This window comes from Lepidochelys kempii, chromosome 1 (assembly GCF_965140265.1).
Source record: "Lepidochelys kempii isolate rLepKem1 chromosome 1, rLepKem1.hap2, whole genome shotgun sequence".
Classification (NCBI taxonomy): domain Eukaryota; kingdom Metazoa; phylum Chordata; order Testudines; family Cheloniidae; genus Lepidochelys; species Lepidochelys kempii.
The window spans coordinates 274,663,336-274,690,170 of record NC_133256.1 but is presented as its reverse complement, the minus strand read 5'-3'; the positions used below and the strand labels follow the sequence as shown (position 1 = coordinate 274,690,170).

At 39.3% G+C, this 26,835-nt stretch overlaps 1 protein-coding gene across 1 annotated transcript in view; it reads left to right on the top strand.

Annotated features, from left to right (window-relative positions):
- The window catches only part of LRRIQ1 (leucine rich repeats and IQ motif containing 1), a 179,997-nt gene that overhangs the window by 97,902 nt on the left and 55,260 nt on the right, over positions 1–26,835 (top strand). The window contains exons 19-23 of the mRNA XM_073327613.1: positions 262–351; positions 1,211–1,332; positions 1,935–2,030; positions 2,412–2,497; positions 18,228–18,338. Coding sequence (XP_073183714.1) covers positions 262–351; positions 1,211–1,332; positions 1,935–2,030; positions 2,412–2,497; positions 18,228–18,338 — 505 coding nt within the window. The remainder of the gene's footprint in view (positions 1–261; positions 352–1,210; positions 1,333–1,934; positions 2,031–2,411; positions 2,498–18,227; positions 18,339–26,835) is intronic.

The window sequence follows — 26,835 nt, the reverse complement described above, 5'->3', positions numbered from 1 at the left end:
ATTTCTACAGCACCTAGTACAATAGGGGTCTTGGTCCATGATTATGGTCCTAGATGCAATGATAATACAAACAGTAAATAATAATAGAAATCAATCCAATGCAGCACTTCAGAATTGTGACTGTGATTACATTGCAGGTGGCAATTCTGATATACAACGTGTACACATTTGAATCAATCTGCAAGACTTTAAAAGAGACTTTGTAGAAATTATCTAAACTGTTTTTATCAGTGCATTATTTGACTTTACTCATTCATACAGGCTGCCTTAGAGAGAGAATGGCTAGCTTTGGATTCCACCCGCTTCCCTTCAAAAACACTGCTGCTCACAAACCAGCTGCACTGGCCAAAGGTAACATGTCATGGAAACTTCTTAGTCTTCAGTCTTTGTTCATTCCTTGAGGATATGCTACACCGGGGTGATTAATACTTCAATTTATTGACTTGAAAAACACAATTACTTTTAGAAGCCTCTGACTTCCTCCTCATCCCCAGATGTAATTTTTCATGTAGCTTTTCTTTCATTTGCTTAAATTTTTCTTTATTTTGGATTTCTTTCAACACTTTACTTCACAGTAGCTCAAAAAAAAAAGATGATGTGCTTCATCTGCACATTTGGCAATGGATTAAAAATTGCTCGTTGACACAGTACTTTAAAAATACTAAAGTCTGCATTATATAGCAACAGCTGAGGACTTTCAGAACAGCTAAAGGTCACTGAACTGTAATATATGTGAGTTATTTGATAAACTTTGAAGTTTCAGCTTTCTGGGGTGTTTTTGTTTTTGTTTTAGGGTTTTTTTTCCATTTTTCTTCTGCTATATGCAAAGTATTCTTTAAAATATTTTTGCCTGGATTCAAATAATGGCTATTCATAAATGTATAGTGAGTTAAACTTTTTTTTGCTTTTGAGATATAATTAAACACACCATCTTTTTTGCAATATTCCATAGAGCATTTAGTTAATTGAAGAGAAGGTCTACGATGGACCTATCATGTTTTGACTATACCTCTGAAATACAAACAAAGGGCATGACTCTGCAAACACACTCATGTTTAAGTACATATGTGAGTAGCCTCATTAAAATCAGCAAGGCTACTCCTGTGCATAAAGTCAAGCCCATGAGTAAGCGTTTGTAGGATCAGGGCCAAAGTTACAATACTATTCACTGACTGTTTTTTATATATATATATATTCCTTTACTTACAAGTTTGCTAGGCCTCAACGTTCCGATCATAATTCATTTAATTTACCATGGCCTCCACATGAAGCCTGGCAGTGTGATGAGATACCACATTCATTGTCATCAGAAAACACCCAACTTAAGAGCAGGTAAGCCAAAATGATTTGCTTTTTTTATTACTACTTGTACCTGCTCTGGCAGGGACCAGAATAGACACTGGAAGAGTAATTAGTACTCCTCTTTGTGGTGCTTTTGCAACTGTTTGATTGGTAACCCAGATAATTACTGATTTGTAAGTAAATGCGCTCATTAAAACTGAATAAAACAAATACAGTCTATTAGGTCTGCAGTCGTTTAATGTGCATTTAATTAAAATATCAAAGTTCTAAGAATAAAAGGCTATAAATATGTAAATAATAAAATGTTAACAAAAAAAATCTTATAACGTAGGCCTTAACATACAGATATCTAACAGATAAGAATTTAAAAGTATTTCTCACAAGGCTGTATTCCTTTGCAGAAAAGGACTGAAATATACTTCATTGTAACTGAAATGTAAACATTCAAAATCAAGGGCAAACTTTTATTACTCCCAAAATTAAAGCCTTCTTGGAGTATTAAAATAGATGTTTTTATTTCTGAGTTTCAGAAGGCATAAATAGTTCGCAGAATAATAAAGGCTGCAAAGCCATCACACTATACTTTTACTACTGACCCAGGTTTCAGTATTGCTCTGCTACTCTTTTGTCAGGTCAGACAAGAGAGCTATGTCAGGTCTTTCTGACTTGCAACCCAGAAATAAGTTGTCTTTCAAATCGGAAAAAGAAGAGAAAATTTCAGAAGAATGGTATGTCCAAATCTATCCTATTGTTTTGTTTGTTTGTTTGTTTTTAATGTGAATTCTACACATCAGGAGCTGTAGATGTAGAGGCTTTTATAGGTACCCTGGTTAAGTAGGTATTTATTTCTAAATGTCAAAAATATTGTTTTAAACTTTTAACCGGCGTGTGAGATACCAAGTCAATTAACTACAATGTCTTAACTGGTTAAGATGAGCACTGCAAGCATCTGTGTAGTTCAGTATGTCAAGTATCATACATGAGATGTCCTGTGCTCTTGCTGTATTCTATGTGAAAGGTGTGGGGGAGGGGGAGAGAGAGAGAGAACACTGTGCACCTGATATGTGAAAATGTGTATATATTGATAGTAAAATATCACCTTCCCTTAGGGGTTTTAAAGATATTGCCACTGCACAGCTAATGCTGAAGAGGGCCCATAAAATGAAATCCAAGAAATCTAGTCATAAAAATCTAGGTAAGTCAACAGTTCTATTACAATATATGTTACATAAGAATATGTATAAAATGTAGAAAACAGCAGGTCTCTACTTCTTCATCTGAAAGCAGATTGTCACTTCTAGAAATTTTGCTTGTATTTTCTTAGATTGCTTCACATGTTAATATGAGGGGGGAGTAATGTGCTTCAGAAATGAACATATTAAATCATCATAAAAGGAAGTTTATTTTGTTTATATGTTAAATATATTAATATTTGAAAAAGTACTCTGGTGAATATTGAGAGGAATATTTGACAAGTGTATGACATGGGAACTTTGTTTCATTGTATTCTGTGTATTCCCTTTTCTAGATATAAAGTTTATATTTCTGTATTTTTGTGCTGCTTAGATTTTTTTTTCCTTCAGAAGAATATTTCAAAGGAAAAAAATGCTTGCTCAGTTCTCCTGCTCTTGATTATATTAGGTGCTATTTATATACATTTGTGAAGGTTTCACGGTTTTTGGTGTCTCTAGAATTGATCATAATTTGGCATTCAAGCTTCAGAGATGATTCTGTGAATCTTGGAAGGTACTTTCCTCTCTTTGCTGACTGATGCTAAAATTATTCCTTCCCTGCATGGTCACTTCTTGTGTCCGTCATAAGGATAAAATATCTTAGTTAATTATTGGTTGACACCTTTAAGTTCATTAGTCATGGTAGGCTGTCTTGAGAAATCCTTCCATTAATAATGTTTAACTCTTTGGTGATATGTTTGGAGCTCTCTCTGCTGGCTATAATGCATTTTCCATTACTGCATAACATGGGAAATCCCTGTTTTGTGTCAAGCGGTGGTTGTTTTTTTTTTTTTTTTTAAATTCAAGAGTATTTGCACTCAAGAGGGGAAACACAACTTACAGATAAAAAGGTAAAGTTAAGAAAAATTTGCAAGTCCCTCCTCCCCCAGCCAAGTACCAGCACCTAAGACTACTTATGACAGATAGATCTCTAGATTTCAACAAAAGGTACCATATAATTAACCTTTTCATTATGGATGGTTTTATATGCATTTTGTTCAGATGATTGGAGAGGGTTTTGTTTTGTTTGTTTATAGAAAGTACTGCTCTGGAAAAGTCTTCTAAGCACATGACCAGTGTTTAAAAAGTTAAAAAAACTTTATAATTTGAGTTGTTAGATCTGTATAGACCTGATCTGTTGTTTAGTTGCAAGATATCTCCTTCCATGACTACCCAGTAAGGAATCCCCTTTCCACATATTCCATCCAGGCAAAGGAGAGCGTTGATTTTCAGAGTGAGTGTCCCGTCACAGAAAATGCCCCCACCTTCAATCCCCTTTCAATATTGGGGCTGTTAGGTCAAGTACCTCCCTTCATCCTAATTGCTCTGGTACAGCATGGTGAAAGAGGCAGACTCTAAAGTAGTCAGATCTAAATGGAGCTTAACTTAAAACCAACATTTTCAGTTACACCCTGATCTGAATTGGACACTAGTGCAGATACTGAAGCACAGCTGTCAATCCCTCCTTGCCAGAAGCAGCACTAAGTGCATAATCAAGCAACTACATTCAGAACTTTCTGGTCTGGCTTCTGTAGTCTGCCAAAGTTCCTTTGTGCTGCTTATGTGAAGTGGCCTTATACTGGTCAGAAAATCCCAGTGGAAAATTTTCCCTGTGTAGGGGGAATCTCCACAAGCATAGCTGTCTCCTACATCCTTCCCAGCATACGGGATGGGGGTGGGGGGGTGGGTGGGTGGGAAAAGAGAAACGGAAAGGGAATATCAGGGATGGTCTGAGGACATGGTGGAACTGAGACCTTACACCAGAAGCTTAAGTAAGAGGTGGAGGAGTCCTGTTCTAACTTGTTCCGAGACCAGGCAGCCCTGAATCAGGGAGCTGCAACAAGCTGTGTGTGGCTGCCACTCTCCCCAACTCGGGGATGAGTAGTCTTCAGATGCAGCCACATGTAGAACAAATTCCAGTAACTCGTCTTGAGGTAAAAAAACATATTTGGCAATGTCAACATCCTTTTCAAGAATGAGATTGGTCACAATCCCTTAACCAGACATTAAAAAAAAAAACAAAAAAACCTTTGGCCTCTTCTGTCAGTTTAACCTCTCATGCAGCTGGATATCCCCAGAACATGTGCCACTTACTAACAAAAGGCAGGTAAGAACCTCTCTAAACAATAAGCAATTGTCAGCCTCATCATTTCCTCTTGTTTCCCTAGGAATCGGCATCACATCCTTTCTGTATTCTCTGAATTGATCCTCAGCCACCATATAGTCATCCACACCTCAATATTACCCTTACCCTGATTATATCTTGGGTTTTTTTAGGTTTGATCTTTTCTTAAACTCCAGATTGTATGTTATGTTATTTGGCACTATTCCTTCCTAACATAAAAACAATGAGGAGTCCTTGTGGTACTTTAGAGACTAACAAATTTATCTGGGCATAGTTTCAACTAATTTCATTCAAAAACTTAATATTATTTTAATATAAGTATTAACTTAGTGATATAGACATTCCCACGAATCTGAGGATAAAGTACAAAGTATGCACACAGTGTTAATTATATTCTATAAAGAAGTAGGTTTTCAGAACCTCTAATATGTCCATTCATTGCTCTATACATTATTTGCAAATAAAAATACAATAAAAAGTAAGTTGTCAGCTGAGCCATAGAATGAGCAACCTCCAGTAGCTCAAAATACAAGGAAGTTACAGAATATTAACAAATAGGCATCCTTTTATGCTCAAGTCTCAATGTCAGCCCGCTAACCAAACATCTTTCATGAGAAATATTGCTATGCTAAGGTAAGGACTTGCTAAATTGAAGATGTTGCATTCACACAGTAGTCCCTTATTAACTGCTGTTTCATAGGACCACTCATATGCTCTTGTCACTACAAATATCTTGTGGTCTTGTCACCCGTCACTTGCAAATGTCACCAACTTCCTGTGCCTTAGGGCTTTATTAGCTGATATTCACATACCCACAAAATAGAAAGTTAGCATCTGCCCTGGGTTTTATATAGCCCCTCTTTAAAATGCCTACTCATTTACCACAGTGGAGCTTGGATGAGATTAGCATTGTAATGAACATCCTGGGTTCCTGATGCTCTCTGGTGAGGGGACTTGTTCCCTTCTTCTCTCCATATATCTGCTTCTTATAGAGCTGTGATGAGTAATGTGATCGGAGGGTTTCCCATCCTGTGAAACCAGGACTGGCTTATGCACTGGCCACTTGGGGTATGTGTACACTGCAGTGTAAACCCAGGCTCAGACTCAGGCTTGAACGCAAACCCTCCTTCTGTCTGCGTAAATCTCTCAGACTCGGGCTTGGACCTAGGGTCCACTCCTAGGACTCTGTGGTGTTCAAGGGTAAGCCCGTGTCAAGCCATGATCCAGGGTTTGAGCCCTATTGCTTTGCATGGTAGTCACAACCCCCCAACTTGGGTCCAGGGAATCCGAAAGTAGTATACCCCAATCCCATTGGTCAATCACCTTTCTCCTCTGTATCCCAAGAATCTCCAGTTGAAAAAAGAAGCCACCCCCCTCGGCATACAACAGCAGCTCAGTGAATCAGCGTTAACTCTTCCATTGTCTTGGAATTAGCTTGGCATTCTGCCTCCCTTTCTCTCCAGCCCCCACTCACACGGCTCAAAATGACGACCAGGAAGTGAAAACAAAAATGAACACCTTTAAATAGGATTTTTACTGGAAAGACACAGATTTTTTGCTCAGCCCATTCCTGTTTCATAAAAATAATATTACATAGCCGTGCATTTGCCACACTGTAATCACTCAGTGGTCTATGGAGCTGCCTATAAAAATGAACTATGTGTTTAGGGAAATGTGATCCATTTTCAAAACTAGTTCATTTCAGTTAAAGGTAGTGCATGCAGTTCATAGGTGACGCAATCATTTATCCCAAGTATGACTGGGGTTTGAAGTTTTGTCCAGAAATGTGCTGTGGGAAGGAAGGAGGAATGCAGCCATAACAGAATAAGCCATGAGTGAGCTAACTCAGCATTCTGTTCATTCAGTCATGGATTCTGACCCAGTCCTGATTGCTAATAGCTGCAAAATTTTCCTGAAGCAGGAATTCCAGATAGTTAGTCACATTGTGTGGAAGTATATATTTTCCAGTATCACTTGGGTAGCTCACCAGCCCACTCCATTCATAGATGTGATGTTCAATCATGATATGTTTGAATATTTTTGATGCATACGCTGCAAATTGACAACCAGCAGCTTGGAATAACATCTTCCTTTGCCAATGGGGCACCATGAGAACAGTTATGTCCTTCCAAAATATGAAAGGCCTGAAATGATTATAAAAAATAAAAAAAGCTTTTTGTAGAAAGGCCATCGACCATTCCCCCTCCCTTTCTCCAACCCACGTAATTATGCAAGTTTTGTAAAACAAAAACAGCTTTGCATTTTTATTTGCCATTGTGTCTGCACTGCTTTAACTGCGGTTACTCAGGCTGTGTCCAGGGAGATTCTGGGGACTGAAGCATCCATTTCACAGTATATTGCAGTTAAGTTTTGAAATGTAACATTTTATGTCCTTGAAATTCCACAAGAATTAATTCTGGGCTCCTGCCACTGAGATATTTGGGACGCTCTATATTGTGTCCTATTGCAGTCCCCCCTACTAGCTGCTGTGTCTCCACAGCTTGATATCCGTACCCTTATGGACCATTCCAAGAGGAAGCATTTCTGTGATGAACTAATGGTTGAAGTTCTTGAGAGGGCCAACAAGCAAGTTCAGTACCAGAAATACAGGGACTTAAGACTGGAGAAAAGGCATTCTGAGAGGCAAGAGGAAATGCTGAGAACAAGGTATCAGCACAGGAGCGAGAACAGTGGCTAATGGAGGAGGACAGGGCTCATCAGAAAGAACTGTTTGAGCTGTTCATCTTAATTATGGCTGCAAGATTACTGGTTCCTGGTGCCTTTCCCACACTGTAGCTTGATTCCCTTGTGACATACCCTGAGTCCAAAAACAGCTGCAAAAACTCCATGTCTGGGTGGCCAATGCAGTCTGGCCCCATGAGCAGGTGGGCAGGGCAAACTAAACCTCATGTGGCCCTCCATCTTGATCCCCCTCTCCTCTGAATACCTCCATCCACCTCCTGCTGCACCAACTGCATGGGAAATGAGAAAAGAAAGGAAAGGAGAATAGGGAAGACTGGGGACATACAGCGGTAGGGTGTTTCAGTTATGTGTGCACTTGTTTTCCTATTTTGGGGATGTTCTTTTGTAACTGGTGTTTTGGTGTTGTAATGGCAGCTGGCCTGCCTGGCTGTGTGTGACTGCTGCACTGTTTTAACACATGTTTATAAATAAAGCCTTTTATGTCACCAAGAAAGTTTATTGCTATCACTGCATCTCATAATACAACCAAGATTTGAATTAATAAAGCTAAACATAAGTTCAGGAACAATTTTAAGAATTAGTAAGCAAACACTATTCCTATACAGTTAGGTACACCAATCCACGTGTCAATCACTTCCTTATATGAACCCATACTATGACTCACTTCCCACCCATTTCATAAGACGACATGACATTCATAATAACTACATTGCATGGTAATCTAGCCCTGTTTCCCCGGGCCCGCCCGCATACACAAGCACATTCATAGAGATACTATTCCACCTCTTCCACTGGGCCATGCAAGTCCATAATGGGAGAGCACAAATCATCCCTGACTTCTGTTGCTCGGGTGCATCCGGTTCCAGCAGTGGTAGGTGCACTTTATGACTGACTGTACTGATTCAGCAGCCCTGTGGCAGAGGGAAGGGAGTGAATAGATGAGCCTGCACTCTGATCACTTAGAGGCTAATTAGTGCCCCAGGAGAAGCTGTCTGGGATCAATGAACTCACTTGGCTCATCAGCCCCAGGCTGATAAGAGGCACAGGAAGGCAGTGTAAAGGGAAGAAAGAGAGAAAGGGGAGAACAGAGGGACAGGGCTAGCTGGGGCTGGTCACAGAGAGGGCTCAGACAAAGGAGACCTCTTCTCCCATCAGGTCAGGACCTGAGAGGGCCTAAAGCTGTAGGTGGAAGCAGTGAGTAAATAGGTGGAAGCACTGGGTACTGTGGTGATATTGGTGAAGGGGATGTACACTGAGAGCACATCTAGAGGACTGTGCAGTTTTTGCAGATTAACATGACCCAGTTATGGGGTTTGCCTTCCCCAAAAGCTTAGTTTATGGGGGGACTTCGTGTATATGCATTCTATTTGTGTATTTGTTGAAACTTTGTGGAGCAGATTCCAGTGCAGGAGTTCTACGAAAATGTGAGGTTTTTACCAATCTTAACCTTGGGCACAGGATTAGAAAAAAATTAAGACAAGACCTGCAGGGCATGGGGTCTTCTACAGAGTCATGCTGTGTCTGGGCCCAAGAAGCTTTGCACAAAGAAAGACGGGTCTGAAGGATGCTAATAAGTACCCTGAGTCCTGTGCCTTGTATCATTAGGGAGAGCTAAAGGTAGTCTGTCCTTACAAAGTTGGGTTGGTGCAGACAATGAGTATCATACTGCACTGGACCAGTACCGCCGGCATAGATAATGCTCCAGTCTATTACGGTTATGGATGCAGGTATAAACAGATAAAATCGTGGCCTGTATTTTAACCATAACATATGCATGCCATGTTTTATACCTCCACTGTATCCACATCAACTACTTTTCTTGACTGTCAAATAATATGAGAAATGCGGGCAAGATACTAGAAATTAGTGCAGCCAAGCAGAAGTGGCAAAATATCAAAAATATTCCCATTTAAGAATGCATGAAATTCTGCAGAATTCTAATTAAAAACCTAAAAGCAATAGATGGTAATGCACTTCATTGTGCCTGGGTACTAAACATCTATGATTCATAAGATCACAGAGCCCTTAAAGATATCTTGGCACAAGAGAACAGAGTTTCTGGCTTAACTTTGGGATTTAAGGGCCTATTATCAAATCCACAAAATCAAGGAAATTCAAAGACTTTAATAAAGTTAATTTCTTTTTTCTTTTAACAATTTTTTTTAAAATGACCAGAGGTCTGGAGTAACTGTTTTCAGCTGCTATCTTCTGCCATGCTGTATTGTTACTTGTTTAACCATTTCCTTTCTGGAGGCAAAGTTTGTTAGTGATTGACAAAATGAAGTGATACTTCTGGTGCCACCCAGGCGGAAACAGAAGAAGAGACAAAGGAGAAGTAAAAGCTGAGACTTGACTACTCAGATAAAACTGAAACAACTGAAATGATTTGTTACAGGACAAGAAGTATTGTTCTGTCAGTCTGTTTTCTTCTTCGTCTTTGAAAGATACTACATTAAATACATTCAGATTTAAAAGATTTTCTGAGAATACAAAACAACTCTAATGAACTGAACATCATTCACCATCTGTACTTCACATATGAATTAAAATACCCTTATTCCTGAATTTTCCTTAATGGATGCAAGAAATTCTGCTGTAAAAAATAAAATGCTTCTATGTTTGTTTTTGTTTTATTCTTTGTATAGCAATAGTCCCTAGGAGCCCCAGTTATGGACCAGTAAAACACTGTGATAGGCACAATACAAACACAGAACAAAAGGATAGTCCCTCTCCCATTGAACTTACTTTGAATAATCCTCCTTGACATGATGCAATGTTCGCAATTTTGAAATATCAACTCTTTAAAACTGGCACAACTAATACCTATTTTTGTTTTCATTTTCTCAGTTTTTCCCCACGCCCAAAATCAGTGACAAACTAATTAAAGTTTTGAGGGTTTTTTGTATTTTCACGGATTGCCAAGATGTCATGTAACGAATGCCAGCTCAGGCAGTAACATGAATTTCCATAGAATTTCCATAGTATTTCTATCACATTTATAATGTTTGTCCAAATTATCTTTTATATCTGGGGTCTGCCAAAATGTGTGCATTAAATTACCTCCCAGGATTCCAGATATTCAGTACAAATCATCAACTAATAAACCAAATTTAAACCAGTATGCCAGAGTCTAGTAAGATCTCAGTGTAATTCTGAACTGTTTGACTCTTTCGCAGTTCCTGTGTGTGAAATCTAAAACGTTTGTTGATTGTCTATAATAAAAACATAAATCTAATCCATTTCTCTGATACTGAAAAATACTAGTATCATAAAATAACTGAAGTAATATTACCTTAATTGGAGACTAGATTTAAAAAGGGTTCTTTTTAATATCAAAAGAGCTGTAGGCAATGATTAGGGTGATCCATGTAGGTGTAATTTAAGTACTCTGACATTGTGATAAATCTCGGTGGATTATTTAAATTATTTTGCATAGCTCAAAAGTAAGATTATCTGATATAAATCTCTCAGAACAGTTTCCATAGCTCTCTTCCCAATACACAGATCTCCTTCAGTACCTACTTTGACAATCTTATACATAGATCAATGATAGAATAATTCTGGTGATATTAGTCATTTTATGTGACTTCACCCAAATGTTGCTGATGCATTGTACTATTAGACTGGTCATCGTTTTCAAACTAGGCAGGTTTGAATGTGAAAAAGTTCCATTTCTAAAGCTTTTAGACATAGCAAGTTTGGAATAGCTTCAATAGACCCAAGAAGCAAAACAATTTATAATAGTCTGTTAGGAACATCAGAGAAGAAACCTAGGAATCCTTTATCACATTTTGTTTTGTGAATTACTAATCTTTCAATTTTGGTAACTTGATCTTTTACCCTCCTCAAGAAAGTTACCGTATTTGAAATTGTTCTAAAGTAGTCTGCTGAGGTGTCTGGTTTTCCGTTGCACATTACAGGCTTGGTTTTGGGGAAGCAATTAATACAGAAAATATTCTTCTCTACCTTTCTCACTGTGTGTTGTACTGTATATAAAAATGGGTCTCATTATATAACTCTAGAAAATACACTACAGTGTATTACATTATAATTATAAATTATAATGAATTACACTATAGTTAAACATTTTTATATTTCATATAGCTTTTCTGTCAGCTAAAGTTATTGAGAAAAGGATCTCTGAAATTAAAATTGTATGCGCTTGACTGATATAGTTATACAGGTGCAGTATTTTTACTGAGTTATAGTAAGAAATGCATGACAAATTCTCTTGTATATTGTAACAAGGACTGATTATCTGTTACTGTATTTTAGATATTAGTTATGAACCTGCACACCAGTATGACCGAGTACTGTAAGCATTTGCTGACACTAAGAATGGCATATTAATAAAGATTTTGGTGATTTGCCAAAATGGAAATACTTGACTTGTCTAGCTACCCACCGTAACTGCTAAAATCTCCACAGTTAACAAGTTAGCCCAGTAGTCTGGTTCCTCAACACACACAATCTAGTTATCTGAAACATTCTAAAATGTCTTATTTAAGTTAATGGAGCTAACCTTGAGAGAAAGGCTGATGCAACTTGCAGCCAGGCAAATAGAGGGTCAGGCTAAGGTGACTTTTCACTTCCTTTGTGACATCTCAATCCTTGGCTCCTCCAGAGGCTGGAGAGGTCATTACCAGAACATAGACAGACCTTGGAGGCCTAAGATATGGCAGCATCCTCCAGACTGCCCTATAGACCACAGCACTGCCTGGAATCTCTGGATTCTGTGCACTGCAGTTCCTGTTTCTATATAGTTTTTTTTACCATGCTCATGACCATAGTATCTGAGTGTCTTTCAGTAGTTTCAGTTTAATAACTGAGGCCAGATCTTGGGAGTCCCTTAGCCAATCAGAGATGGTAAAAAGTATTACTTCTAGATGCTGCTGTGTGAGAGCCTAGTGTCAACAAGGAATCCCAGGAGTACGCCTGAACTACAGACTGAATTGAATTTATTGCGAATTTGTTCCTTCAACCAATAGAGATTGCACCATGATTGGAAGCTAAAAAGCCTCCCTGACCCCCCGACACACATCCCTCCCCCACCTCCAGCCATGCTCCTATCATGTCCTCTACCCTAGGGCTTGTGATGGGGTCCTGGGTCTGGAGTACTTGCACCAAGGGAATCCTCCTCCATGCAGAACTGGAACTTCTAGGGCCCCTTCATGCCACTCCAGCCCTTTTACCTGGTATGAAGGGACTCCAGCCTATTTTCTAATCTAATTCTGCTGCCATTGAAGTTAGTGGAAAAACACACCTTGACTTTGGGGAGATTAGGGTCTGACATTTATAGACCTAGCTCCCTTCCCCTCACCCTCACGCCTCTGAAAGGCTACATACTTTGCTGCTGGCTCTCAGAAGCTCTGACAGCCTCACTGATTAAGAAGTAATTTTGTCCCCACAGAAGCCTCCTCCTCCTTCCCCCGGCTCCCTTGGTAACAGTCTCATAATGGAGAAACTGACATTATTATTCTGACACACCCACTCTCTTCAAAACTGCACTTCCCATCTTCCCCAATCCTTCTATGCTGCCTACTCATTCTTTTCTTGCTAAGTTCTACTCCTTTTTCTCTTCACTTCCTCAAGCTACATCCTTTCCTCATTGTCCCCACTGCTAAAACCCTTTTCACGGCTAAAAAACAATCGCTTTTCTGCCTTCATTTCCTATTAGCTTTCCCCTTCATCCCAAGTCTGTCTGCTGATACAGTCTCCTTCCCCCTTCACTAACTGTCAAGGTTCCTCCCCCACTCTGAACTCTAGGGTACAGATGTCGGGACCTGCATGAAAAACCTCCTAAGCTTATCTTTACCAGCTTAGGTCAAAACTTCCCCAAGGTACAAAATATTACACCCGTTGTCCTTGGACTGGCCGCTACCACCACCAAACTAATACTGGTTACTGGGGAAGAGCTGTTTGGACGCGTCCTTCCCCCCAAAATACTTCCCAAAACCTTGCACCCCACTTCCTGGACAAGGTTTGGTAAAAAGCCTCACCAATTTGCCTAGGTGACTACAGACCCAGACCCTTGGATCTTAAGAACAAAGAACAATCCTACCAACACTTGCACCCCCCCTTTTCCTGGGAAATGTTGGATAAAAAGCCTCACCAATTTGCATAGGTGACCACAGACCCAAACCCTTGGATCTGAGAACAATGAAAAAAGCATTCAGTTTTTTACAAGAAGACTTTTAATAAAAAATAGAAGTAAATAGAAATAAAGAAATCCCCCCTGTAAAATCAGGATGGTAGATATCTTACAGGGTAATTAGATTCAAAAACATAGAGAACCCCTCTAGGCAAAACCTTAAGTTACAAAAAAGATACACAGACAGAAATAGTTATTCTATTCAGCACAATTCTTTTCTCAGCCATTTAAAGAAATCATAATCTAACACATACCTAGCTAGATTACTTACTAAAGTTCTAAGACTCCATTCCTGGTCTATCCCCAGCCAAGACGACTACAGACAGACCCAGACCCTTTGTTTCTCTCCCTCCTCCCAGCTTTTTTAAGTATCTTGTCTCCTCATTGGTCATTTTGGTCAGGTGCCAGCGAGGTTACCTTTAGCTTCTTAACCCTTTACAGGTGAGAGGAGCTTTCCCCTGGCCAGGAGGGATTTCAAAGGGGTTTACCCTTCCCTTTATATTTATGACACTAACGATATGACCTTTTCCATTGGTTCCCTCCTTTGGGTCTTACACTGTTTACTGCATCAGGTAGGGTTGCCAGTTTTGGTTGGACATATTCCTGGAGATTTACTCACATGACATAATCTTTAAATAAAGATTAATCTTTAATTCCTGGAGACTCCAGGCCAATCCTGGAGGGTTGGCAACCCTAGCATCAGGTTCAACCTTCCCAACCTCACCCCCTGCACGATCCTATGTAATACCTCCCGCTCTAACTCTGTGCATTTCTTCCAGTTCTTGTGTTCTTCCCACCCCCTCTTCATCTCCTATTCCAGATACCTGACTTAAGCTTATTTCATTCTGCCTTCTGTATGTGAGACTCCTTCCTTGTCCCCAGGTTTCAGAGTAGCAACCATGTTAGTCTGTATCCGCAAAAACAAAAGGAGTACTTGTGGCACCTTAGAGACTAACAAATTTATTTGAGCATAAGCTTTCGTGAGCTACAGCTCACTTCATCGGATGCATGCAGTGGAAAATACAGTGGGGAGATTTATGTACACAGAGAACATGAAACAATGGGTGTTACCATACACACTGTAACACGAGTGATCAGGTAAGGTGAGCAATTGCCAGCAGGAGAGCGGCACCTTTTGTAGTGATAATCAAGGTGGGCCATTTCCAGCAGTTGACAAGAATGTCTGAGGAACTGTGGGGGGGAGGGGAAATAAACATGGGAAAATAGTTTTACTTTGTGTAATGACACATCCACTCCCAGTCTTTATTCAAACCTAAGTTAATTGTATCCAGTTTTCAAATTAATTCCAATTCAGCAGTCTCTCCTTGGAGTCTGTTTTTTAAGTTTTTTTTGTTGAAGGATTGCCACTTTTAGGTCTGTAATTGAGTTACCAAAGAGATTGAAGTGTTCTCGACTGGTTTTTGAATGTTATAATTCTTGACATCTGATTTGTGTCCATTTATTCTTTTACGTAGAGACTGTCCAGTTTGCCCAATGTACATGGCAGAGGGGCATTGCTGGCACCTGATGGCAGATATCACATGGGTAAATGTGCAGGTGAAGGAGCCTCTGATAGTGTGGCTGATGTGATTAGGCCCTCTGAAGGTGTCCCCTGAATAGATATGTGGACACAGTTGGCAACAGGTTTTGTTGCAAGGATAGCTTCCAGGGTTAGTGTTTTTGTTGTGGGGTGTGTGGTTGCTGGTGAGTATTTGCTTCAGGTTGGGGGGCTGTCCGTAAGCAAGGGCTGGCCTGTCTCCCAAGATCTGTGAGAGTGATGGGTGATCCTTCAGGATAGGTTGTAGATCCCTGATGATGCATTGGAGAGGTTTTAGTTGGGGGCTGAAGGTGATGGCTAGTGGCGTTCTGTTATTTTCTTTGTTGGGCCAGTCCTGAAGTAGGTAACTTCTGGGTGCTCTTCTGGCTCTGTCAATCTGTTTTTTTCACTTCAGAAGGTGGGTATTGTAGTTGTAAGAATGCTTGATAGAGATCTTATAGGTGTTTGTCTCTATCTGAGGGGTTGGAGCAAATGCGGTTGTATCGTTGAGCTTGGCTGTAGACAATGGATCATATGGTGTGGTCTGGATGAAAGCTGGAGGCATGTAGGTAAGCATAGCGGTCAGTAGGTTTCTGGTATAGGGTGGTGTTTTTGTGACCATAGCTTATTATCACCATAGTGTCCAGGAAGTGGATCTGTTGTGTGGACTGGTCCAGGCTGAGGGTGATGGTGGGATGGAAATTGTTGAAATCATGGTGGAATTCCTCAAGGACTTCTTTTCTATGGGTCCAGATGATGAAGATGTCATCAATGTAGTGCAAGTAGAGTAAGGGCATTAGGGGATGAGAACTGAGGAAGTGTTGTTCTAAGACAGCCATAAAAATGTTGGTATACTGTGGGGCCATGCGGGTACCCATAGCAATGCCGCTGATTTGAAGGTATACATTGTCCCGAAATGTGAAATAGTTATAGGTGAGGACAAAGTCACGAAGTTCAGCCACCAGGTTTGCCATGACATTATCGGGGATAGTGTTTCTGACAGCCTGTAGTCCATCTTTGTGTGGAATGTTGGTGTAGAGGGTTTCTACATCCATAGTGGCTAGGATGATATTTTCAGGAAGATCACCAATGGATTGTAGTTTCCTCAGGAAGTCAGTTGTGTCTCAAAGATTGCTGGTAGTGTAGGCCCTGAGGAGGGAGTCGACATAGCCAGACAATCCTGCTGTTAGGGTGCCATGGTGAGATGATGGGGCATCTAGGATTTCCAGGTGTATGGATCTTGGGTAGCAGATAGAATACCCCTGGTCAGGGTTCTAGGGGTGTGTCTATATGGATTTGTTCTTGTGCTTTTTCAGGGAGTTTCTTGAGCAAATGCTGTAGTTTCTTTGGTAACCCTCAGTGGGATCAGAGAGTAATGGCTTGTAGAAAGTGGTGTTGGAGATCTGCCCAGCAGCCTCTTGTTCATATTCCGACCTATTCATGATGACGACAGCAACTCCTTTGTCAGCCTTTTTGATTATGATGTCAGAGTTGTTTCTGAGGCTGTGGATGGCATTGTGTTCTGCACAGTTGAGCTTATGGGGCAAGTGATGTTGCTTTTCCACAATTTCAGCCCGTGCACGTCGGCGGAAGCACTCTATGTAGAAGTCCAGTCTGTTGTTTCAACCTTCAGGAGGAGTCCACCCAGAATCCTTCTTTTTGTAGTCTTGGTAGGAAGGTCTCTGTGGGTTAATATGTTGGAGGTGTGTTGGAAATATTCCTTGAGTTGGAGACATCGAAAGTAGGATTCTAGGTCACCACAGAACTGTATCATGTTCGTGGCGGTGGAGGGACAGTTTGGCCATGTACATTGGGCAAACTGGACAGTCTCTACGTAAAAGAATAAATGGACACAAATCAGATGTCAAGAATTATAACATTCAAAAACCAGTTGGAGAACACTTCAGTCTCTTTGGTCACTCGATTACAGACCTAAAAGTGGCAATTCTTCAACAAAAAAACTTCAAAAACAGACTCCAATGAGAGACTGCTGAATTGGAATTAATTTGAAAACTGTATACAATTAACTTAGGCTTGAATAAAGACTGGGAGTGGATGTGTCATTACACGAAGTAAAACTATTTCCCCATGTTTATTTCCTCCCCCCACCCACAGTTCCTCACATGTTCTTGTTAACTGCTGGAAATGGCCCACCTTGATTATCACTACAAAAGTTTTTTCCCCCCCGCTCTCCTGCTGGTAATAGCTCACCTTACCTGATCACTCTTGTTACAGTGTGTATGGTAATGCCCATTGTTTCATGTTCTCTGTGTATATAAATCCTCCACTGTATTTTCCACTGCATGCATCCAATGAAGTGAGCTGTAGCTCACGAAAGCTTATGCTCAGATAAATTTGTTAGTCTCTAAGGTGCCACAAGTACTCCTTTCCTTGTCCTCAAGCACTCACTTTCCTTCATATCCCTCCTTAAATTCACCTGTTCAAGCAGTCCCTCCTCTCTTCCCTTCATTAATAAACTGCAAAACTCCCTTCTCCTCAGCTGTTGAACAAAAAGATTTGTTTTGCTTTTCTTATATAAATTGTAAGTTCGTCTGGTGTGGGAATGTTTGTGTCCATCTCTGGCTCTTTACAAACAATTTTTGATAAGTTATGAAGACTTAAGACTATGTAGCCTACTAATTATGGGAATGATTATGGAGAGTATGTTTCCACAGGCTGTTGGAGGCCATCTCTACTTTGAACAGGATAGGATATGTTAAAGGGCTTTCAGTTCATTTATGTTCCTCAAGTTTAGCCTCAGATAATAAAATATTTGTGATTTTCTTTGCTTAGTGGGAAACACATTTATTTGAACCAGTCTATTAAGTTGTAGACATTGGGGGTTACATATTTGTTTACCAAATTTTTATGATTGAGATCCCCACCTTCAAAATAGGACTTCTAAATATTTGCTAAAATATATATCCTTTCAAAATGTAGTTTTGCTTTTCACAGGTGGATGATTTAGAAAGCTTTTAAAAGTACATAAACAAGTCAAGATGGCTGCTTCTTTGTACATATATTAATGTATTTTAGAAGTAATGTAATTGTTTTTGTTAATGTAAAACGTACACAAGAGATTGTTTCTTTTATTAAATGACTAAAAGGTGAATATCTGCTTCAAGGAATGAACAAGACAGATCTGACCTCTGATTTTAACTTCTTCTTGTCGTCTAGACCCAGCTGTGCGCCTGGCGTTGTTCAGAAACAATGAAAATAAACATCCCCCTGTGAAACCACCAAGGAAGAGACAGCCAGCAAAAGAGACAGCCAGCAGTTACTTTGAAGGTATGAACAGGAGTTTTCCTTTATATGTATTTATGTATTTTGCAATGTCTTTGCAATTCTTTTTCAGTTATGAAAAAACACGCAGAAGTAAGAGAAGGGATTAGCTCCAAGTCCTTAGCTGCGTGTGGACAACTCAAATGACATGATGAAACATTTCAGTTTTAATACATTTTTTTCTAGTGATTAATTTGTAATGTGCACTGTAGGCCTGACCCAAAGCTCACTGAAATCAGTGGGAATTTTTCCATTGATTTCAGTGAGCTTTGGATCAGGCACTAAATACTTTTAAATTGGGGGAGTTGGTTTAAGTGACATGCTTGAAGCTACATTCACAGAAGGGAGGTGAAAGACCAATGTTCCCTCTAATTTTTTACATCCATGTGCGGAATGAATTTTGTTATGTGCACCAATATGGAGATGATGTCTGGCGGGGGTGGGACTGAGAGTTTTGGCATGTGGGAGGGGGCACAGGGTTAGGGTGCGGGGGGGGCAGTGAGGGCTCTGGGGTGGGGCCAAGGATGAGGAGTTTGGGGTCCGGGAGGGGGCTCACAACTGGGACAGAGGGTTGGAGTGCTGCAGGGAGGTGAGGGCTCCAGCTGGGAGTGTGGGCTCTGGGGTGGGGCTGGGGATGAGGGGGTTGGGTGCAGGCTGCCACGGGGCTGGGGCTGGGGGAGAGGCACCTTTCCCTGCCTATGCGGCACTTGATAGCCCTTGATAGCCTGCTGTGCAGCTACACGGCTGTGCAGCTTAGAGGGATCTTAGTAAAAGACCCTTTCAACAAAATGGGGAGCTGCTCACCATGCTGTGGGATTGGAGGTGGAACTGCATGACACTAGCTGCTACAGATTTAATAAAATATTTTAAAAAAGCAGCAAAGCACTGTACAGAGGAAATACAAAGCAGTAGCATAGAATACTATGAATGGTAGTAACCAGAGAAATAATATGGTTTGGGCCTTGTGTACACCCTTATCTATTTCAGACACTGTTCTTTTTTCTTACCAATTTAAATGCACCAAATAAAACCATTTCTAAGCTCACTTTGTTTCTTGGTTATATATTTTTTTCAAGTTACCCATTCTTGAAGACAACAAACCATTTTTATTTTAAACAAACTATTCTGTAAATTCAAAAGAAAAATATGAAAAAATCTTTAAATGAAAAAAAAAAACATTTTTGCTCCATGCTCATACAATTTAAACATTGTATTGAACATTCAAAAAGAATTCACCTTTGGGCTGAGGGTATACGTAAGAAATTTCAGAAGAACTTATAAAAGTTATAGACTGAGCTTTTCAAATGCCCTCAGCGTTTGTTCAATTCTGCTACTATTAAAGTCAGTGGTAATACTCCAATTGTCTTCACTGGAAGCAGAGTTAGGCCAATTCTGGGCACTTCTCCTGTCGTCCACAGCTATTCCCCTCTCATCATTGACTTGGCTGGGTTTTTTTCCAGCTAACTCTCACAGGCACTGTATGCTATTAGTGACTATTCCTTCCCTAAAGGGGGTTTGGTTAGACTGAGAATGCTGCCACATTGCTTCATTCCTTGATCAAGTGGAAGAAAGCATCTCAGGTGCAATATGGCTTCAAGTGGGCTTCCCAGAAAGCATTAAGTTGGGGATGGGAATTAGGGTCAAAAGCACACCTGAGGAACAGCTGCTTGAGCTGTTGTGATACCACCAGGATGACTTCAGAGCTTTCTGTGCCTCACTTTGGCCTCCACAAAACAAAGAGCCTACATGAGAGTTTCACTGAGTTGGGCTGGAACAGGATCTGTGCAGACTGGGTTGCTTGACTCCCATCTCACAAGCACCAGGCCAATGTCTTCTCTTTCTGTCCTTTTGACCATGCCTTGTCCTGCCTTGAGCAGATCTTCTTGAATCTTTTTTTTTATGGTGGGAGTTCCCACTCTCTGCGAACAAGCTCTGTAGAGATACCAGGTAGATACAAGGTAGGTGAGGTAATATCTTTTATTGGACCAACTTCTGATCAAGCCCTGCAGACGTTGTCCCCCAGAGCAAAAGGAAGAACAAACCAATCAGCTGACTGGTAGGAATGAACTTCACCCATACAACCCATTTTCCCTCCACGGACAGCCAGCCTGCCTGCCAGTCAGTGCTTTAATACTTTGGTGGAGGGTTTGAATCCCAACTTCTCTCCTTTAGAACCCACTAAAGAGAGATCTCAAAGAAGAAGGGATCTACATTCTAAATATTCCTGCTTTAATGTGGGAGGTGGGGAGGAGAAACTGTAACATCAATAGCAAGAACACATGTTATCTGTTAAATAAGGGGATTGCCCCTTTTGAAAGGGGATGCCCTAGGAAGTGAAACAATTAGATGATTTTTAGCTTTTTAAACTGGAACACATCACAGCAGAGAACATCTAGAAGGATTTAAGTTGTCAAATGTATGGTATGTCTCTTGAGTCTTCTCTGTTCTTTCGGTTGTAATTATGGATTATGGTTAACAGTATTTAAAATAAGCCTAATGCAAAAAAGAAACACTGCATAGACGGAAAAGAAGTGGTAGAAAAAACAATATATCTAAAAGCTTGTATCTGACTCCTATCTATACAGTATTAACCAGTATTGATGGTTATTTAAACCACTGTATCATATTTGTATTTTATATTCTATCCTTGGTTAAATTCGTTTCAACTTTAAATATATCTGGTATTTCATTTTTTTCATGGTTATTTTAAAATATTTATTGTTCTAAGGATTAATGGATGCTAAGCATTTGTGGGAAGGGAAGAATATAGCAAACTTTTTGTCTGGAAACAAGTCCACTGAATGGAAGGAAAAAACTTGCACTTAAATAAGATCAACAATCTGGTGAACTAATTAAAGCAAATCAATTCTGTCTGAGTTAAGGATGACATTTTGTCATAATTCACCTTTTTTTCCTACATAGTTCAGAAGTCTCAGGATGTTGTATGCTGTTGTGTGACATAGATCTAAACACAATGGGGGAATTAGGATACATTGGCATCTGTAATACTCAACTTCCTTGGTTTAAGTTTAGGTAAGACCAATATTTTAATTTGAATGGGATTTTTTTAAATCATTTTGTTTTAATACTACATAAAAAAGTATAACATTCCCTTCCCCCACATGTTGAGTTGACAACTTATTGAACTTATGGCTTTTTAAAAGCTCACTGAGACTTCATGGAAAATAGCACTTTTCTTGCTGACAGTACTCTTACTGGCTCATGTATTTTCTTTCTGCCTTCATTCATTTTTTATTACAGATTATTGTATAAATCCAAAAGTTTTGGTTTTGAGACCTCCTGGTCCTGCTTTTTCCTCATTTGAAATGGGAATTTCATTTCTGGCATCACACTAATTGTACTTGTAAAAGCAAGTGTGATGCCACAGATTTACTATACTGAGGTATCGCCAAAAAGAGAAAATGAGCTCTGCAGAAAAAAACCCATTTTTATGCAAATCATTCTATAACAAAATTGTAGGGGGAAAGTGAGAAGAAAAGAAATTTATGGACCTACTTCAAAGCATCAAGTCATGTGCATAACTTCGATCACATGGGACTACTCATGTGAGCAAAACCTGATACATGCTCCTTGAGTGCTTTATAGGACCAGGGCCTTTGTGAACAGGAATATCCAAAAATATATTTTTTAAAGTTTGCCATGAGATATCAAATCTTTCATGAAATGTCAGTGAATCCACTACTGATTCTCCAGTGACTGTATAATAAGCCTGAAGGAGAAATTGTTATTCATTAATATTTATAGCAGAGTAGCATGGAGAAGTCCCAATCAGAAACAGACCTCTTTGTTGCACAAACAACATATGGAGACCTGGTCTCCACCTTGAAGAATTTCCAATGAATCCGATGAAGTGAGCTGTAGCTCACGAAAGCTTATGCTCAAATAAATTTGTTAGTCTCTAAGGTGCCACAAGTACTCCTTTTCTTTTTGCAAATACAGACTAACACGGCTGCTACTCTGAAACCAATCTAAGAAGATAAGTGATATGTAAAAGGGATGGGAGGAGGGATATATACATGCACCAAAATAATTCTAGAGAAGGTGAGACAGTAACCTGTCAATACATCTGAAGGCTACAAAATCTTCCTAAATGTTGTGGCACTGATGGGCCATGTTAGCACTTAGTAAAATTGTAATATATTTTAAACACGCGCACACACACACACGATAACCTGCTTTTCTTCTTGGGAAGTTAGGGCCTGATCCAAAACCCTCTGCAGTAATCTGAAAGACATGTTCTGTGATTTCCAGTGATCTGTTAGCCGTTCATATGGATCAAATATGTTGGACTGGATTCTCTGGTCCAGCTGAGTTCTGCTTAGATTGGGACTAGAAGAGGGAGGAGTTAGATGGCTTTAAGCTAAATCTGGTTAAATTTTTTTGTCAAATTTTGATTTAAAATGACAAACAAAAAATGTAATGAAAAGTTTTGTGAAACTTTTTTTTTCTCAATTAAAAAAATCAGTTTTTTTTTTCATGATTTTTAGACCAGCTCTACTTTAAACCACTTTTATTTCTACTCCTTCATCCTGGGCTGCCTAGGGACCAGTCCAATTCCTGGTCTCGTGTAGAGTAGTCTGGGGCCTTTCAGACCCAAAGAGTTGATCTGACAGCTACAAATTGCTGGTGTTCTCCGTTGTCTCCTTCTTGGAAAATTCCTGTAAATCGTGAGCCAGAGTGTGGCATAGTCCGTCTCTGCCACAGTCAGTTCAACTGGCAATATGGCTGTATTACTCTGCTACAGCAGCACAAAACTGCTGGGTCTGGCCCACTTGGAATATAAGCTTTTGAAGCACTTCAGATCATCCTGGCCACCTGATAGTGAGTGCAGTCCATCTACCCATATGATTGGTGAGCCATGTTCATCATTTCTCTTAGGTGGGGAATCAGCTGTGCAAGATGGAGAAACAGAATCAATCTGTTGGAAGTCAGTAATCCTACTGAAAATCTTTAATGTCAGGATCCACTTCTCTTGCTATTACTCAGAAGTTCAGACACTATACTCTGATGCCTTTATTAAGTTTTACTCACAACCGGTGACCGACTGGCATAGAAGTACATGCATCAAGGTACATCTGAACCTCTTGGTGCATATGCACTCTCTGTATAGTCTTCAGATTCAGTGAAAATAACTCATTAAGGTGGCTTCACTCCTGAATGTGCACAGTGTCACAAGGTTAATCTCTATGAGTCATATTGTTTTATATTGTTAGATGTAGCCTGCAGGCTAGAAATTTCTTAATAAGCCTTAGTATCTAATTAGTAATACTTTGTCCTCTGTCATCTTATGATCATTGTCACTAAATTATAGAAAGTATAATAAGAAATATAGAAAACATAATAAGTACTAAGGATAGATTTTCATAAATATTCATTTGAAAACTAACAGGTTCTGCTTTTATCAGTCAGTTTTTATTTAAAGACAAATGTATTTAATTTCTCTAACATTGCAAATGAAAATACAAGTTGTTTTCAGATCACATTAACCAAAAATTAGAGGAAAGATGACTGTGTGGTTACAGCACAGGACTGGGATTCAGGAAAGCAGGTATGAAATCCTGACCCTTGTGAAATGAATAGCTAAACTCCTGTTGTCTTCAGTGGGTCCAGGTTTTCATCCATCCTGGCTGTGACACAGACAACTTATTTGACTTTAGGTATGTCTCTTAAAATATGTCTGTGCCTCAACTTTCTCATCTACATCCACAGACAGAAGGTGTTACTTAAGTGCAAAATGTTGTTATACTGTATTTATTATTACTAGGCTTAACTTAAACCCATGAAAACTGAGACTTAGGACTGCCACTTTGTCTTTAAATTTCTTTGCTATACTAGGCCAAATACATCTGGTAATTTAGGATTCTCTTTTTTGGTTAATATAAGTACGCACTTTAAAAATGTTTTTACATAAACATGTTTAACATATGTAATATCCTATATTGCAGTAATGAAAGGAAATACATTGGAAAATATAAGCATGTAGTAAGTAAATAGCATTTACTTATTGATTCAAATTCCTAGTGGTTGTCTGGATATAATATCTTCAGATGAAAGCTGACAGAAGTGTCATTGAGATTGAGATATTTTCAGTAACCTTTACTAGTGCTGTGAAACAGATAAGCTTTCATTATATCAGGATGTGTATGTCGTTCAAACGGTAGATAAGAATATTATGAAAGGTAGCTAATACACATGGGTATTAGTTGTTTTTAGGCTTTAATAACTTGACCATTTTCAGTTAAAGCATATAAAAAGCCTTAGTCCCCAGAATGCACAAATTGTTTGTATACATCCAATTTCTAAAATCTGGTCTAAAAACACATCAGTAACCATGCTGCAAAATTAATTCTCTATAATTTAACAAATGTTTTCCCATGTTTACAGTAAAAATATAATAATCTCTCCCAGGCACTATATTTTTATGGCAGACTATGGAAGCAATATCTGATTCTTACAGTACTGCACTGGTGAAAGTGACAGAATAATGCATTTCCAAAAAGCATAAGATCTATCTTGAGATGTAATAAAATGCATTTAAAAAAAACCTGTAGTGTGGAAGGGAGTCTGTCTTTTAAAATCATAGTTCTGTAACTTTGTTTCTCATTATCTAGTGTGAGCTCACACAACAGAGCTCTGCACATTGAAATATTTTCTCATTTTAAGGAATTAATGGCTCTCCACAAGCCCTTTAACATGTAAAATGAGTAGGTTACTTGTGTCCAGTACATCCAGAAAGAGCCAGGATAAAATAAACATAAGGAGTTGGATATCTTGGAAAAAATCTGTCATGGGTTTGGGTTAATCATCTCCAGAAGAAATCAACTTGATGCCTGAAACGTAAGACTTCTTGGAGAAAGCAGTAAAGCCTGAGGCAGTGTTGATCTGAAGGAGTGCTCTCCATGGGTCAGAGCTGCTCTGCTGGCAGAGTGCAAACCCAGTTCACAATAGCGGCACGCTGAAAAGTTGCAAAAGACTGCAGGGGCCTTACAGTGCACGCACTCGAGCTTCAATTACATAGTTTTAGTAGCCCAGTTTCTTATTATGAAATAAAACTTTAAAATGAAATCTGTGCCTAATTTGCCAGTCTTCTGTCCATCAATGATAACGTAGGCATTTTCAGTGATCTTGGAATAAACCAATCTTAAAATTGCTTCACAAGCTTAAAAATAAATAAATAAATAAATAAATCCTATTTTGTGAGGTGAGCAATGCAGTGTGCATTGGCGTTTGAATATTTAGAAAGTGAATTTTGTGTTTTATGTTCAGAAGTCTATTTTAAACAGTAAGATTGGGATTTGCTTGTGATTCCAGCACTGTAAGTACCAGCCATGGAGATACTCAGCTTGATACCCTGCTGCCTCACTGTGGTTCTGGTCTTCCAAATTCCATGGTGTTAGCTCCACAGGATTCTGAACTTGACGGAATGTTCCACCCATTTGTTCACTGTCCCATCTCCTCATTCCCTACCTCCTCCCATTTGAAGACTCTAGTCATTTGTAATGATATTAGGTGAACAACAGTAAGCCGCTTGTGAGGCTATCTGACTTTAATATGTTCTCCAGTCTTCTGTGCCACAACAACCTTTTAAGGCCCCAAACTATTTAAAAAAAAAAAAAAGTTAGAGCTTTGACACCTGGGTCACACCTGGCTGCTATGGCAATTTACCTGGCTTTGAGGGAAGGGGGGTAGAGGGGGACTTTACATTTAAAAACAATAGAGCGAGGTCTTCCTGCTTCTTAAATTAATGACTGACTAATGTGGACTTCAATGGGTGGAACAAGATTAGGCCTCATAATTTCTGCAGCCACTTAGGGCAATTTTTTATCATTCTTGAATAAGATAGCTGAACAGTAATTTACAGCATCTGAAGTTTTCTCTTTTTTTTTCTTTTTTTTTTTTTTAAATTTAGCTTCTGTGACCTGGAACTGGGTAACATAAAACAAATATTTCTGCCTCGCAACCAATTTATAGATGAATAAATTGAGTGCAGAGTCAAAATCCACAGCTTTTTACACTGCATAAGGCAGTCATTTTGGATGAATAGACCCCTGAGTACTAAAGCATTTCAAATCCTTTTTCATCTGACCATTCAGTGACCTGATAACTATTTCCTGTCCCTAAGTAAGGTTGTGACCCAGGTCTTCGAGTGCAAAAGACAGATAATTTTAGCAACAAGTTAAATCCAAATGGGTTTGGTTGGAGGGGTTAAGGGAGAGTAAATTTGGCTAAATTCCTCTTTCAATAAAGTTTTACAACATTTGAACTTAAGTCTAATTAAAAATAATCATTGAATTTGTTGCCATGTACTTGGATGACATACGTCCATACTATTTATTTTTTTAAAACAACATGCCAAGGCAGAGATTCTACTTTTACTTTCCAGAAAGTCACTAAACATAAGGAGGTTATCTTACTTAGTTTTGGATTGCTAAATATTCTAAACGTTTAACTCATTTAGATATACAAATAACCTTTTACAAAG